The sequence below is a fragment of the Ochlerotatus camptorhynchus genome, unplaced genomic scaffold, assembly GCF_037179485.1.
Source record: "Ochlerotatus camptorhynchus isolate MF236.1 unplaced genomic scaffold, CSIRO-AGI_Acam_v1.1 ptg000193l, whole genome shotgun sequence".
NCBI lineage: Eukaryota > Metazoa > Arthropoda > Insecta > Diptera > Culicidae > Ochlerotatus > Ochlerotatus camptorhynchus.
The window spans coordinates 8,013,551-8,030,003 of NW_027040683.1; the positions used below are offsets into that span (position 1 = coordinate 8,013,551).

Genomic DNA, 16,453 nt, shown 5'->3' on the forward strand with positions numbered 1-16,453 from the left:
AGACACGACAAAGTACATTAGAAGCCCATCAGATTGTCATTAAGTCTGAAGATGTGATTCATCGTTGGAATGTCAACTGGAATGAACTCGCTTAATTGCCGAAACCATCAACTGTCATCGAAACTGGGGCTGTATTGTTTTAAGTCTCTACAGTTGGCAGCTTAATTGCGTGATTTAAATGCAACCTGCTTTCATCGCTGGTAGTATGGAGCATAGTTCTGTGCTAGTGTGTGCGGCGAGCGCAGGTAACCGCGTTCATTCATTCATGGAACAAACAAAGGCCGAGATGAGAACTATTCAGCCACCACTACAGGGGCACAGGTGACACACCTCATACTACGGCTTATACGTGAGGAGTGTTCGTCGCACGTTGTTGGTGGTGATGGTAGGCAGCAGTTTGCTTGCAGTTACGCGGTATGTTGTATGTATATGGGCTCCAGTCCGGTTTTTGAGGTGCCCTCAGCCTACTACGACGACGACGACGGGTGGTTCACACGTATTAGGTAGTGCAGCGACACGAGTAGGCCCTGAGATCTCCGCTCCTCACACCGAAGTGTTTAGTGTAGTGTTGGAGGTGTTCGGAGGGGGCTGTTTTTTCTTAACGTTTCACTTTTATCTTGTTTTCCCACCGTGTGTATGCCGTGTAAATGCAAGCGGATTCGGAACTGATATCTGGGCGTGCCAAGACAGTGTAAGTTTTGCGTCAACAGAATTCAGAGTTCAGCTTAGTTTCGTTCCAGCATCCGAATCGTTCAGAATTCGGCGACTCTTAACGCGTGCCTCGCTAAGTGCTCGGGACCTGTTGTTCTAGTGGGAAAGTGTTTGCTAAGTATGCAAGTAGGGGTGCCTGGAGGTTTAAACTGTTTGTGAGCGGAAAATGGCGGTGGTGTTCCGTTAGAGTGTAACATTCTCAGATTCGTGAATTTTCGGCCGGAAAAGTGGAGAGTGCGTGATGAATTTGGCCTGGGCCGAAATGAAAAAAAATGAAAAGCGATTCCATCCAAGCAGAGTGTTAATGTCAATTGGCGTCGTAGAATTAATGAATGGAATCTAGTATGTGGGTTGCTGCAGTTGAATCACGATCAATCCTCGAAGTGAACTTCTTTCACGGACCGCGATGAGGAGGGGTGCGTGCCGTTCCAGTAGCCATGGAGAACAGTGGAGAACATGTCTCCAGTCCTCAGAAGCTATGGATGAGTAACGTTCCATTCTATCGCTGTATTGGTGTCAAGAAAGTGTGTGCTTCTGTATCCATCGAAAGTCGTCGCAAGAATGTGTTTACGATCAGGCGAAATCGTACAAGAACAACCTCCGCCCAGAGGGGCCAGATGGTTTTTGTTTTTACTACTAGGGAGCAGCTTTTGAGTGGGTGACAAACTCTATGGAATGACGGCGAGAGGTTCATGGTGCTCTCAATTGGTTTTAATGGATTGTCTCGTGTCATCGCCGCCGCCCGTTCCTTGTAGATTCGATTCGGAGATACCGATTCCGTTGATTTCGTGATACCGAGGTAGTGGAATGGCGCGTCGAGTCATGAACAGGTCATCAAATTGTTGGCAACGAATTAATTGCCAGTTGAGCAGTTTTCTGAACGATGATGAATGACAGGAGTAGAGAGCAGTTTTCTAAGCCTACATATATGTGCAACATTTGATCACCTTTCCCGATAAGACCCCGCCAAGCGATGGAAGCCTGCACTGATAGCAATCGACCGTAAACCTTCGTCGAGAATGTTTTATTTTAAAGTCTATTACAACCAGGCACGCCTGACCTCAAAATCGCCGTTCGCTGATTGTTGTGATATTGTGGGGCCTGTGCTGAAGCGACCGAGTCCGTTCCAGAAGAGCCTATTTGCGTCACGTACACGGAATCGCAAGAAGGGTAGAATGAAAACGGCTTGAATATTTATGGATGAAATTAAATATTGATTATTCGTCTAGTCCAGTTGTGTAACTACGGCGTTACCGCCGATGACCCGAGTACGCAGTGGGGCAAAGCCAGTCGTAATTGAAATTATTTTTATAATATTTTTGTTTTAAATTCGCTGATCGATTTTAGCCTCAAATGCACAGTTTCAGGATAATCCGACATGGACTGAATTCAGCGCATAGCGATGAAGATGAAAATTCATTGAAAGACCGTAAATTTTGAACCAAGGCATAACACAGTGATCTTCCTGGAAATTCAATAAATCTAGATAGAGCTGAAATTAGGTCGTAACAGGTTTTGTAAACAATGATTTATTTCGATGATTTATAGGAATTCAAGGCACGCCCATGCAAACCAACATAACCATCAGATAGGGGAAGTCTTCCCCTACCCGATGAGGATGTTGATTTACGTGGGCAAGCATTACTAGAAATCATCAAGAGAAGTCATTGCTTACAAAAGCTGTTACGCCCTAATTCGAGCTCTATCTAGGAATATGAATAGTTAACTGCAATCATTGTTTCAAATCCTTAACAAGGAAATCTATCACTGTATATGGTAAAATGAATTTGAATCCGTTATACGCTTTGTTAACTTAGATATTATACTACTATATCACTATTACCTTTGTTACACTTTCGTATAACTAAGGTTTTAAAAACGGTTTCAACGGAACTTTTTGTCTGCGACAAATAGCAACCCACACATATCATTTAACCTGTGTAAAACATTCCAATCGATGGTTATTCCACTCTTAACTCGAAAGTTGGATTGCGACATCGTCCTGTCTAGGGTTTGTGGGAAGTTTAAAGAAGTTTCAGTTACTTAAGGAAGTTAGGGAATCTGTGTGGTGTTTAGGAATGTTTTAAAAACTTCATGAACAATCATCCACATGGACACTCATCAAGGAAAGTCCAGACATTCGGTGAAGTTTAAAGATCTGTATGGTTAATTTCGATAAATTCCGGGCAATTCCATAAGTTCAATAAAACTTCAAGAAAGTTTAGAGAACTTTTAAGAAGCAAAGGAAATTTCGTTGAAGTTCAGAGAACTCTGAAAATATTTCAGAAACGTCACCGAAGTCCAGAGAACAGTGATGGAAAAAAATCAAAAAAAATCCAAAATCAGGAACGAGCGAAAATCACTGCTGATCTGGAGATCAGCAAAATCACACAAAGAAAATTACGGCTGATTTTATCTTAGCTGATCTTGAGAGTAGCAAAATCACACATCAAAAAATCGAGGCTGATATTATCTTTGCTGATCTTGAGAGTAGCAAAATCACAACGCAGAAAATCTAGGCTGATTTTAACCTTACCTGATCTTGAGGTAACAAAAAACCAAACGGAAAATCAATAGCTTGGTATTACAGTCAAAGTAAAAAACCGACATCCACCGCCATTTTGGAATCCAAGATGGCTTACCAAAATCCAATATGGCGGCCCCCGGACAGGGAATATTCATCTAAACCCATGCAATATGTGTATCTGCGGAATGGGCTCGATAAGTGGAAGTGGAAAATTGACATCCGCCTGGACAGGGGATATGCAGCTAAACCCAACATTGCTTGGTTTTAGATGTATATTCCCTGTCCAAGGGCCGCCATATTGGATTTTGGTCCGCCATATTGGATTCCAAAAAGGCGGCGGATGTCAATTATCCACTTCCACTCATCGAGCCCATTCCGCAGATACCCATATTGCATGGGTTTAGATGCATATTCCCTGTCCAGGGGCCACCATATTGGGTTTTGGTCCGCCATCTTGGATTCCAAACTGGTGGCGGATGTCAATTTTCCACTTCCCCTCGTCGAGCCCATTCCGCAGATACCCATATTGCATGAGTTTAGATGCATATTCCCTGTCCTGGGGCCGCCATATTGGGTTTTGGTCCGCCATCTTGGATTTAAAAATGGTGGTGGATGTCAATTTTCCACTTCCCCTCATCGAGCCCATTCCGTAGATACCCATATTGCATGGGTTTAGATGCATATTTCCGGTCCGGGGGCCGCCATATTGTGTTTTGTCCGCCATCTTGTGTTTTGTCCGCCATCTTGGATTTAAAAATGGTGGCGGATGTCAATTTTCCACTTCCCCTCATCGAGCCCATTCTGTAGATACTCATATTGCATGGGCTTAGGTGCATATTCCCTGTCCAGGGGCCACCATATTGGATTTTGGTCCGCCATCTTGGATTTGTCGAAGTCATCTTGGGTTGAAATCCACGATTTTGATTGACTTGAATTGACTAATGTTGACTTGAATTTCGGAATGCGCTAAACTCTAGAATTTAACATATCTTCTAATCCTATGATTTTCGATGATTTTGATCTTGGTTGATATTGATGCTGGTTGATTTTGGGAATCGAAAATTGGTCGAAAATCACGGGTGATTTTCGTGGTGATGAAGGCTAGTGATATTGGTGCCTGTGATTTTGCATTTTTTTAGTCTTGCTTATTGCTTATCGCAATACATGCTTATTGCGTGCTCTCAACTTAGTGTTCTAGATGCACTTCCACAGTTTTCGATGTCTGTGCCATTTTTGCATTAGTATAATTGTGTTTGCCACAATCACAATCATTCTCTATTATGCCCAGGAAAGTCGAGAAATTTTCCAACCCGAAAAATTCCTAGACCGGACCGGGAATTGAATCCAGCCACCTCCAGCATGGTCTTGCTTTGTAGCTGCGCCTTTACCGACTGAGCTAAAGGGAGAGAACAGAGAACATGCGGGAAGTTTAAAAATCTTAAAGACAGTTTCACTAGCTTCATGGCAGAATCAAGAACGTCAGGAGCAATACGAGAACCTCAAGAAAGCTCTGAGAACTTCAGACACCATCAAGGAAGTTGCATTAAGCCCTAGTTAATCGCAGGAGCTTCATAGAGGCAGGGAATTTCCAAAAGTTTTTATTAATAAAATTTTTTTTTTTTTATTAAAAAGAAGTATTTCCAGAAAAAATCGAAAACTTCAAGTAAGTTAAACGCACATTAAGAAACTGCATAAACCGGGGAAGTTCCGTGAACTTCACAGCTGTTTCTAGAACTTTAGAAAAAAAAAATGCGGGAAAAAGAAGTTTAGAGATTTAATTTCAAGGATGCTCCGTGTACTTCGGGGTAGACCAGGGACCTCATAGCATTCTCATTAATTTGAAGAAAATCACAGTTACTTTCCAGAAGTTCGGAGGAATGATTTACGGTAAATTCGGGTTGTGCGAGTATATTTTGAATTTTCTACCACTAAATGAAACAATTGACTGAAAAAAATAATGGAAGACGCTAACATTCACAATATTCTAAAATTTTATTAATTTTATGTGATAAAATGTGCAAAATATAGCCAGGTGGGCCAAAATACATCCATTACCCTATTTGCTACAAAAAAACGTTAAAAAAATGTTAGAACTACCCTAGAATATTAAATTTTTAAATACCTTATTTTGATCGTAAAATGTGGATTCCGAATTATCAAATTACTTAAAAGAATGTTGATTACGATTTAAAAAAGACATTTCGACCGGTTCTTGTATAGATTCACCCCACTGTGAAGTGGGGTCAGAGGCTACACGACAAACTGAAACCCCTCTTTTAACCTAGCAAACGTTTTAAAATCTTCCAGGAAGACTTCATAACCTTGAATAAATGTTATTTGCTTTTGTCTGACCGATCGCGACCGTTGCTTCGCCAAATTTGCATTGGTAAATATTGGTGTTGCCTTCCGCATATAGACAATATTTATCCAACGGAGATCATATGGCACCGCGCCATGTACCGGTTTATTGAATTGTCGAGTAAAACTCATCGGTCGCGTCATTTTGTTGTCCGGTGAATCCTGATATGTATTTCTCCAAGAGAAGAGGTGACAATACGGGGGCGAAAAAAACCACTTTTCTGTCAAACGTGAACCAGCTCCTGATTTCATGTGCGTAAGATAGAGATAAAGATAGTAAAGATAGAGATAGAGATAGAAGTAAAAGAGGAAGAAGCCAATTGTCACCTCTTCCTCTTAGGTATTTCTTTGCAAAAACGCCATAGTAGATCCTTCCCGCGAACAGCCATGGTTAGTCTTACGCTAGGGTAGTCTGACGTATTTTCGTCACAGTTTAGCAAGATTATAAAAATTTAAAGTTTCCTCAAATTGAAATCGAATCCTAATTTTCAAAGATTCCTGTGATTTCCAACCATATTCCAGAACAGTTAACCGAAAAAAGCAGATGACCCTTTCGTAACCGGACACAGCAGGCTTCCATCATGATGTCGGCAGAATACGCGTCATGGCATCACGTGAAAAGTTGAAGCGATATAAACAAGCGTGTCCATATAAAAATCCGTCGCGTTTATAGTATCATCATTCGGGGTAATTGCACGGAAAGACTACCAAAGTGATAATTTTGGCATAATGATAATCATGCCGAGGTGTTTGTTGTGAGCAGAAATATAATGGCATCTTAACTAATGGGATGTTCGACTGAGTGGGAAAGGGTGTGGCAGCACGGAAGATCGATAAACCTCACGCAGACCAAGAGTGGCTGTCGAACGCTTTTTGTCATATCTGGTGGCGTCATGCTAGCGTTGTTTTGTTGCGTGTGGATTGCATGATTTGACACTTAAATTTGAAGTGTAACAGTCTTTTCAGCACCTTCATATTTAGGTATTTCCAAACAAACATCACACGGTTTTTGCTCTAGAACAGTTCCAAACCAAAGAGCAAAAAAAAAAATGACGTGACCTTCTCCGATTTGTATGAAACTTTGTGTGTTAATAACTAAAGTCTTTCTGGAACAAATATACTGCCTATAATCAACAAACAATACGAAACTAACGATTTTAAATTGGCTCACTACTTGACTAGCCTATTGGTCCCAAGCAAACGATTAACGTACCCCATTCTAGTCGAAATTCTAGTACTACGCAATGTTTGTTTTGATTCGCTATGAAAGTTTGACAGATAAAATGAGGGGTTATTGGTTTTTCCCGAGGGGGGCGACACATCTAAATCTCAAGTTTAGATGGTCAACAAATCTCACACTAGCGAATCAATCTTCGAACAATCTTCTTTCATTTGTCGCATCTACTTGCATCGCTCATCAATTTTTTGCAGGAAATCTTCAGAATCGTCATCAATCTTCTTTCTATCTACTAAGCGTGCGTGCAGCTAGCCACAGCAAAACACAATCTTTTTCGCATCGTAGATAGAGTCGTCCCCCTCGGTTTTTCCTCTGTTTCGAGGGGTGAATCGATTAGCTTGGGACCGAAGAGAGTACCAGAGCTGAGCCAAACAGTTGAGCACGTTATTTCGGGACCTTCTAGCCTTAGAGTTACCTCTATGCTATAATCGCATATCAGTCCCAAATGGATTTTTGTCAATTTTGAGATAACAACGCTATCAACTATCAATTGGCATCTTCTATCATATTATGTGATAAAACTTTGGACTTTGATAATGAAAAATGTGATAACAACATCAAGTCCTAGATCAAGTCAGTTTATCCCCCCATCAAGCAAAATAATCGCATATCAGTCCCATCCTTAAATTCAATCGTCCATAATTCAAGTTCAAGTTTTGCTTTTCAAATTGCCATATTTTTCGCTAATTTAACAAAACATGTAAGCTTCATTGCAACAGATTTTAACTTGAATAAATGATCAATAAATTTATTATTATTTTTCAAATATTTACATGGGAATTGCACTTCGTAGCTTTGACTACCATTTTTTCAATGCCTACTTTTTTCCATATGGGACTGATATGTTATTATAGGCAGTATGTATCGTAATTTATTTTGGTAATTTTGAGTAAAAAAAAAAAGTTTAAAACTCAAACCGTAAGTCATTGATCGTTGTTAGAGTTGATACCGGAACGTTTGATAGAAATACATCAATGGTTGATGGATGTCCCGCCGGCAACAGGAATGTTGGTTGATGAGGAGCGTGGACGGCAAAATTAGAGTCGGTGAATAATGAGTCACGCCAATAGAAAAACAGTTGAACTCGCATCACGGTTTTCGGAAGATTCCCATTCTTTTCACTTGGCAACAGAGGACTTCTACAACAACTTCAAATGACTTCTAGCGAGAGAAAAAATATTGCGGCTGTAGTAAATCATTATATCAGTGATTTTGTCCAATTATCTTAACAAAAAATAGTAGAAATTCTCATTACTAATCATAACCGAGCGTATCCCATGACAATTTAGCGCTCACTGCGTGTTTATGCTCATTTCTTCGATTATATTTTATATTTTATTGCAATACCTTTCGTGGACCTTTCATAGCATCGTAATGTTTATATAATTTGCACGAGAGGTAGCCGGTTTGACAGTTCAATAGGTAGACTTGGCTTCACTCTTGGCGTGACTCATTATACACCGACTCTAGGCAAAATATCCTACGCTGAACGAAAACATCCGCAATTTGTCACTCATATCAATAGAAATAAAGTTTCAAACTGAAATAACTTCGGAGTTTCTTATCTTATCGATTTGGTATGTTCATATGAATTATTCAAAAACAATTTTTCAAACTCATAGGCATATTAAGAGATGAGGGGGGGGGGCTAACTATACCCCGCCCCTTCACTCATATAAATGGAAGTAAAGCTTCAAACTGCAATAACTTCGGTGTTTCTGATCTTGTCAAGTTGGTATGTTCAGATGTATTCAAAAGCATGTGCTACATTTAATAGGCGTAGTTAGATATGGAGAGGGGGGGGGCTTACTGTATCCTTTCCGCCCCTCACTTATATCAATGAAAGTAAACATAAAGACTGTCCTGAGCTATACTTGAACATATTTAGATGCGTGGTTTGGGCAAAATTGTGGTCCCTAGTAATGAAGATGCAAAAAAAGAGGTTTTCCCATACTAATTTCCATACAAATTTCAAACGCAATGCGGAAAGCCGGGTTACAACCAATCGTCTCCAAGTTTTGCATAGTTGTTTGGGACCCCAAATGGAACCAAAAAAACATTGTTCTGAAAAAATGGTCATGATGACCCATTAGAGTGATGCAAAATTTGAAATTTTCGCTCCACAATACTTAAACGATTCCAAACCGGATCCTGACTAACCTCTCAAAATTTGAACAAATTTGGTGAGAAACTGAGATGGCACAAACCATTTGAAGTTTGTGTGGGAATTACTATGGTAAAACCAAGATTTTTGTTCATGTCTATCTAATAATTCACCATATCGGTCTGCTTCAAAAACTTGTAGGAAATTTTCCCAGCTACAACTTTGCTGAAGACTACTTTTTGATTAAATGCAAGGATCGAAAGTTATCAATGGTTCAATGCGCTGATGTCTTATGATCATTCTCAATCAACTGCTCAGCAGGCAACATTGGTGTTTCTGGAGCGTTGAATAGGACACAAAAATCATGGCTACTATGTCCACTGCAAAATACAGTGTTGCCTACAGAGCAGCTGCTTGATCATGTCATAAGTTTACCAATCTCTTAAATAATTAATAACTTTTTCCTGTCTCGGTTTACATAGAAACGATCTTGAGCAAAGTTGTAGCTGAGAAAATTTTCTATAAGAATGGCTATCGAACTGTTTCGCAGCTCAATATGGAAAAAGACTAGAAGGCAATGAACAAAAAGTTGAGATTTCCCATAGTAATTTACATGTAAACTTCAAATGGCTTGTGCGAAGTCTGTTTCTAACCAAATGAGTTGTAACTTTGGGAGGCTAATCAGGACCCGATTTGAAACCATTTAAGCACTGTGGAGCGAAAAAGTCAAATTTTGCATCAGTCTAATGACCCATCCTAATGAACAGGGTTGCCACATTTAAATCTGTATTTCTTCTGAAAAAAAATCTGTAAATCTGTATCTTGATGCAAAAAATCTGTATTTAAAATCTGCATCAATCGTTGAACAAATATTATGAAAAATGCTACCGTAAAAAAATTGTTATTAGAAATTTTACTTTACTGAGCATATATTCCCAATTCATCAAAAAATTTGCATCCATACTAATAACCAACTAATTAATAGCTGATGTAATAAATTCTTTTATTTCAAATATTTTCAAACACCGAGCCTTGCACAGTTGAAAACTATTTGCTTTCCGCATAAATAACTGAATTCTTCTAGGTAAACAAAACATTTTATATTAAGTGTACCTCTTATAATGTATAATGTATATTGAACACACACTTTCTGTCATTTCGATATCATCATATTTTTGACAGAGAGGATCTTGAACTAATATTTGTTTAAGCTATTTAGTCAATTTTCAGAACATAAAGTCAATATCCTAAAGAAGCTTTAAGTTACTGGATGAACATAAAAACAACTCAGAAATTGGTAATGTTTATAAATTATCCCACTAAAGTTTCATGTAGCATTTCCAACCAACTCTGAAAATCGTACATTTCACGAATGAAGTAGCAAAAACACTTTGAATGGTAATGTATTTTGTGCACACTGAATACAATGTATGCTCAATGAAAACTTAAATCGTACTATGATCTAAAAATAATTAGGACATTTATTTGGAATTCAGTAAAAATCTGTATAATCTGTATTTTAGATAAAAATCTGTAAATCTGTATATACAGATTCTTGGTCCTGAAATGATCCAGAAAATCTGTAAAATACAGAATAATCTGTATATGTGGCAACCCTGCTAATGAACAGCCATTCATCATGGATACAAAAATGTAGTGTTGGTAGAGGAAACTTCCTCCACCACGAAATAGACAATTTACGATTTCCACCCTTTACCAATGTTCGTATCACCTCTGATAGCGATGGCTATGCTTCCACCTCATTTGCCTGCTCAGATAAGCAAATGACGTTGATAGAATTATTTACATCATCGATTTCAATGAGTTGCGTTAAGGGGCTTAACCAATACCAAATGCATTTCAATTTAAGAGGGCTATCATTCTGCAGAGAGCATGACGCATTCCAACTGAAGGCCCTATCCCTTTTCATAACAATGTCATCCTGTATTCGAGAGGAAAATCATCTGATTTAAAAAAAAAAACCATCATCCAGGTGCAGCTATCATTCGATGTTTCGTTTTGAATGGTCTGAGGTTTCATTCGAACAGAGGACGGTGGTTTGGTACAGTGCAGTTTTTCAGTAGAAAACTTCTGTGCTGCTTCTTATTGCTGTTGCTGATTGCCTCTTGGCGGCAATCTTGAGGAGTGTTCCGGCTCGAATCCCGGTCGTTGGTTTGCTGGTTCCCGTTCGGTGGTAGGAGAGGAAAGTTACGCCGTGCCTTTACACGACAATTCCTTGATCCATGACAAAAGTGCAAGCACTTCATCACATAACATATGTGGAACTCGATCATCAAAAATCGACCCAATTTCAGTGATTTCAAGTGGAATAGAAGGACATCGATCTGTCAAATTGATTATACCAGCTGTAAAATGAGATAGCGGATCAAGGGGCTTGTCAGTTCTTTTAAATAATTCTACCGTGGTTTATAATTCTATGTGTCCCTAGCACTCCTGAACTCGAGTCTCACTATTTCCTTAACCATTTATTTGCTTTATTTATAATTATATAGCTAACTTTAACAAATTCATCACCTTGATTCACACAGCAACTTAGTAAACTGTAGTAAACTTAGAAGAAACATGTATGTAACATTTCCATCTTTGGATGTTTTCTAATTTTTTGGAACCAATTGCATCAAACTTTGATTTCGTTAGGTTTCGTAGGAAGAAAAAGACGACCACGTAAATTTGGAATTAAGTGCTTACATTTTGAAATCCAGAGAGAAGCTGCAAAATTTGGAACAAGAGTCAGAATTCCAATTTTAAAAATATGCAGTGTTTTGAGCTGACTTTGCATCGTTCCATTCGCAAGAATTTTGCAAGCTGGACGATAAATGATATCGAGCGTTTATCAATACCTGCAATATCCAAGATTTCAACACTCCCTATGTTTTAAAAATCTCTAAAATAAAGAAAAAAAAAAAAAAAAAAAACTCCCTATGTTTCTCAACAGCCGTCAATTGAAAATTTCATCAAACAAAAAAAAACGTGGTAAGGTTGATCCTTGTTGATCGAAAGGCTAAGGAGGAGCTACACACAATCATAACTAACTTTTTTTCGACCACTATGGCTAAGATCCCAGGGTGGGACTCCCAGCTAGCTGTATCAAAGTTAAGCACTATCTACTAACGAAAATAATCGTTAATATGCATCAACTGGATATTTCGTGATGTAATCATAAGTTGACTCACTAAAATCACAGTTAACAATATTTCAACATATCCCAGAAAAAAATTATAATTTTACACCTATTCAACGTAATTAAAGAGACTGAATTGGGTAAAGAGGCGACATCTTATACATTTGAAAGGTCTTCTGCTCGATTGGAACAACTTTTCCTATGACTTTGACTGATAATCGATTGTTCCAATTTTAACGTGTCGTCTCTTTATAAATTCAGCCTCTTTAAACGTAATCATCAAATCTTCGATTTGTTTGCATTAAATTACATGCAATTAACATAATTTCCGTAATGAATCCAATGCAAACCGAAAATATTACTGAATAACAACGCTCTTGATTGGCTTCTGACCGACTGGAAAATACTAGTTAAAAAATCCTTTGAGAAGCCCCCTGTCGAGCTAGTCGTAAAAAGAATGCCCACACGTCAAACTCCTTCAAGCACAGTGGAAGAACAAATGAGACAAATCATCTGGGCCGCGTTTACGGCCCCGTCGAAAAATTGTGTCTTCTAAAAAAGATTGACAGTTTCTTATGGGATTTTTCGGTGGAGTGAAAGGATAGTACGAAGTCCGCCATGTTTCACGTACAGTCTGACGTTTGCTTATGGATTTTACCATAGAAGTAAAGAGCTACACAGTCGCCGTCAACGCCAATTGACAATTCGCCTCTTCGGTCACTCTGTAACTCTTCACTCCTATGGTAAAATCCCACAAGCAAACATCAGTCTGCGCGTGAAACTTAGTGAACATTTCCTTACCCTTTCACTCCTATGAAAATCCCATATAATTATGTCAATCTTTGCGTGAAGAGCGGCGGCTTACTGGAGGATTGAAGAGATAAGACAAAGCCCGCTAGATTTCATGCACTTGTCATTGGGTCGTTTGAATAAAAAGAGTTTACTTTACTTTTCCGTGCTTTTCTTACGGGAAAAGTAAAGTAAACGCTTTTACCCAGACAACCAGAATGCACGTATATTCAAAGTTGTTTCTGTGATATACAACCTTATATACAAACAAACAAATCGTATAGAATGCAAAAACAGGGCTTTGACATTAGAGTAGAGCGCTACTTCGTCGTAATCGCCCATTTCCGTTCTATCGATCAGAAAAGATCAATAATATCAATGATTTCACCGTGCACAAATCAATAATAAGTTTGTCCCGATGCGTTAGTTCATTAGCTACAACATAAATCCTGTTAGAGCGCATTGTATGAATATTTACGCTCATTGTTCTTAAAATAAAAGAAGCGCTCCTAGCGAATGCTCTTTTTCTACGTTTATCCGTAGGACGAAGAAAATCTAATTGCGTTTCAATGCGTTAGGACGGAATTGAAACTCGTAGAACGAATTAAGAATCAACAAGCAATGTTAGATTTTAGACAATATCTCAACAATTTGTGACTCTTTATCAAATCCAACGGTACGTATGGAAAGGTGAATAAATTTGCAAGTCATCTTTGACAGAAATATTCCATTTTTTGTTTAAACTCGTTCAGAAAAGAGAAGTAAAGCGCGGGTTGTGCTTAGTAGGACGGAAATTAGATCAAAAACCCTATATACGATTTAATCTGTAATAACAAATACCATTTGAAAAGCCTTACGATGTAATCCGATTTAATTTGTGATACAGTACGATGGAAAAATTATTCGTCGCATATAAGTCGGAAATTTGCATTCTATACGTTTTAACTTAAACATAATGCGATGTATGTCATACTTATATGCGATGTTGACTTAAACTGTAGTTATTTACGATACTGTCTGTACATTGTTATACGACTTCTGGTTGTCTGGGTATTCATACGACCTATTGTCAGATGCTTATGGGATTTTACCAGGAGTAAAAAGTTGCATAGTCGCTGTCAACGTCAATTACTTACTTACAATGCTGCAAACGTAAATAATTAATTGTTGCGTGAATTTCTCGAAAATGAAAACTCACTCATGAAAATCAACACCATGGTTGTGTAGAGAAAGAGTCCAACTATCCGATAAAGTGGGTAGATCACCTTTTCGTGGTACGTTACGGAATGTAAGATCTACCGCCGATTCCTAGTCCTGACTACTTCAAACTAGGGGAACAGGATTTTTCAGTACTTCAAGGAACACATCTTAGTCCTTGTTACTTTTTATGCCTTGTTGATAGTGACAAGACTCGGCTTTGTCTACCGAGGATGATCTTGAAACAAGGAAAAAAATGAGTTAGTTGACTTCATCTATGTGATTCCTAATCTTCTATTCGTTGTTCCCTAGTTTGAAGTGGTTAAGACTAGGGTTCTGATGCATGGTCATTATCGGTGTCATGTCTTGTTTTTTTTGCTAAGGAATCCAATTTTGACTGACAAAGGGGCGCGCCTTTGGAGGGTGTTTCAACACTCCGAAGGGTATAAATAGCGGGACCTTTCAATTAGAGTCGGATCCTTGCGATAAATGCAAGAGTGGCAACTGTAAAAAAAATCGAATACTTCATCATTTCTCAATAGTGATGGAGTAATACGACATGCACTAAACTAAGGACACGGGATATACTACAATAGATCAATTTACTGGTCGCAGTAGTGTTTGGTCCCGAACAGAGGAAAAAAAAAATCCGATAAAATTAGTGGCTTACATGGATTGGCTTTGACGTACGAGACATTAACGAAAGAAGCCATTATTTATGTTTTCGACATTGGTCCTTATGAATGCTCAGTGTCGATATCACAAAAATTTTATTTCGACAGATCGATGTCCAACTATGCCAGTTCTACCACTGAGGCAGAAAAATGTGATTTTACTCAGGCACTTTTGAGCAAACTGCAATCACTCTCTCAGACTCGAAATGTGCCACGACCAAATTGGCACAACGACGCCCTATACGCTATCTGACAAAGCGCAGGGACTGATAAATTTGTCTGACATGCTCCAAAACTTGATGTACAGTTGCAAAACTTAATTCTGTATCGTTTTTGAAAGGATCCTGCTGGTGTTCAAGAATATTTTTGTTGAGAAAATTAGAATAGTGCCTTAGTGGTTCTGATCTTCCGGATTTTTGTGTGTGAATAATTGAGGTACAAATCAGGTCAGATCTGTGGAAAGTCGTAAAATAAGATAATTACCGATGGAAATTGCCAATGAAAAATGCTTTAATTTGCGTTATAAAAAATCCTTTATCTGATGTAAACACATGGTTTGGTTGACGTTTCCTCTCGAACTCAACTGGCGCCCTGTAATTTGGTGGTACATTGAAAAAGCCTATAGGCTCTTTTCATGCACCATCAATATAGAGTGCGCTAGGCGATGTTGAGAGGAAATGTCATCCATTCCGTTTCTTTAAATCATGATAACGATTTTCAAAACTCTAAGTAATGCATATTTTATTGCACATATTTTTGGAAAATTTCGGAAGACAGTTTTATTAATCTTAATTTTTAAAAACAAAATATTCGAAGTGGATGACGATTTCAAGCACCTGCGATGGATTGATTAACTAGGAAAGGTGAAAATATTATCCGCTTCCTTTGCTTCGCGGCTAAAATATAATTGGGCTTTTTAATGCACCACCAATGTAAAGGGCACCAAGCGAATTCGAGAGGAAACGTCAGCCAAACTGTTTGTTTACATCAGAATGAGGATTTTTCACAACGCAAATTAAAGCATTTTTCATTCAACATCTTGCCAATTTCCATCAGTAGTTGCCATATTTTACGATTTTTCACAGATCTGAACTGATTTGCACCTTAACTATTCACACACAAGAAATCCGGAAGATCATAACCACTAAGGAACTTTTATAATTTTCCATTTTTCTCTACAAAATTATTCCTGGACACTAGCAGTATCCTTGCAAAAATTTTCAACTGTAATACCCCGTTCACATTACAGCGTATATCACGTGATATACGCTGTCTTGCAATGAGCACTCATACATAGGATTTCCAGTGAAAACTAGATGTATGAATGCTCATTGCAAGACAGCGTATATTACGTGATATACGATGTAATGTGAACGGGGTATAAAAAGGCGTATGGTCATCACTCTTTTGAGGGTTCCCCTATTCACCACCAGAGGCTGAAACGATCACTTAGTTTCTATTGGATTCGTCTATTGGGATGAACCTTCAACATAACAATATGATCCAGTCATGCCTTTTCCAAATATTACAATGGCGTCCCGCAAAATATTGCTTCACGCACCATCTAGCGTTGAAAAAGGTCAGCAACAATCATTCAATTACAATCGAGGGGTGTGAATATAGCACTTATTACAAACGTAAGAGTCACATTATTTTCATTAATTACATTGTGTATATTACTTTAGAAATTTTCTGACATGTCACTGTTGTCATC

At 38.4% G+C, this 16,453-nt stretch overlaps 1 protein-coding gene and 1 long non-coding RNA gene across 3 annotated transcripts in view; both read left to right on the plus strand.

Annotated features, from left to right (window-relative positions):
- Positions 1–506: 506 nt before the first annotated feature.
- The window catches only part of sinu (sinuous), a 63,861-nt gene continuing 47,914 nt past the window's right edge, over positions 507–16,453 (plus strand). Inside the window, exon 1 of one of the 2 annotated variants that reach the window (XM_065223614.1) lies at positions 507–691. In XM_065223614.1, coding sequence (XP_065079686.1) covers positions 648–691 — 44 coding nt within the window. In that variant the 5' untranslated portion in view covers positions 507–647. The other variant, XM_065223615.1, reaches the window with a different exon arrangement.
- On the plus strand, positions 5,477–6,170 carry LOC135702443 (uncharacterized). Its single transcript, XR_010517701.1, has 2 exons — positions 5,477–5,765; positions 5,937–6,170. It is a non-coding gene; the product is annotated as an uncharacterized LOC135702443 (long non-coding RNA).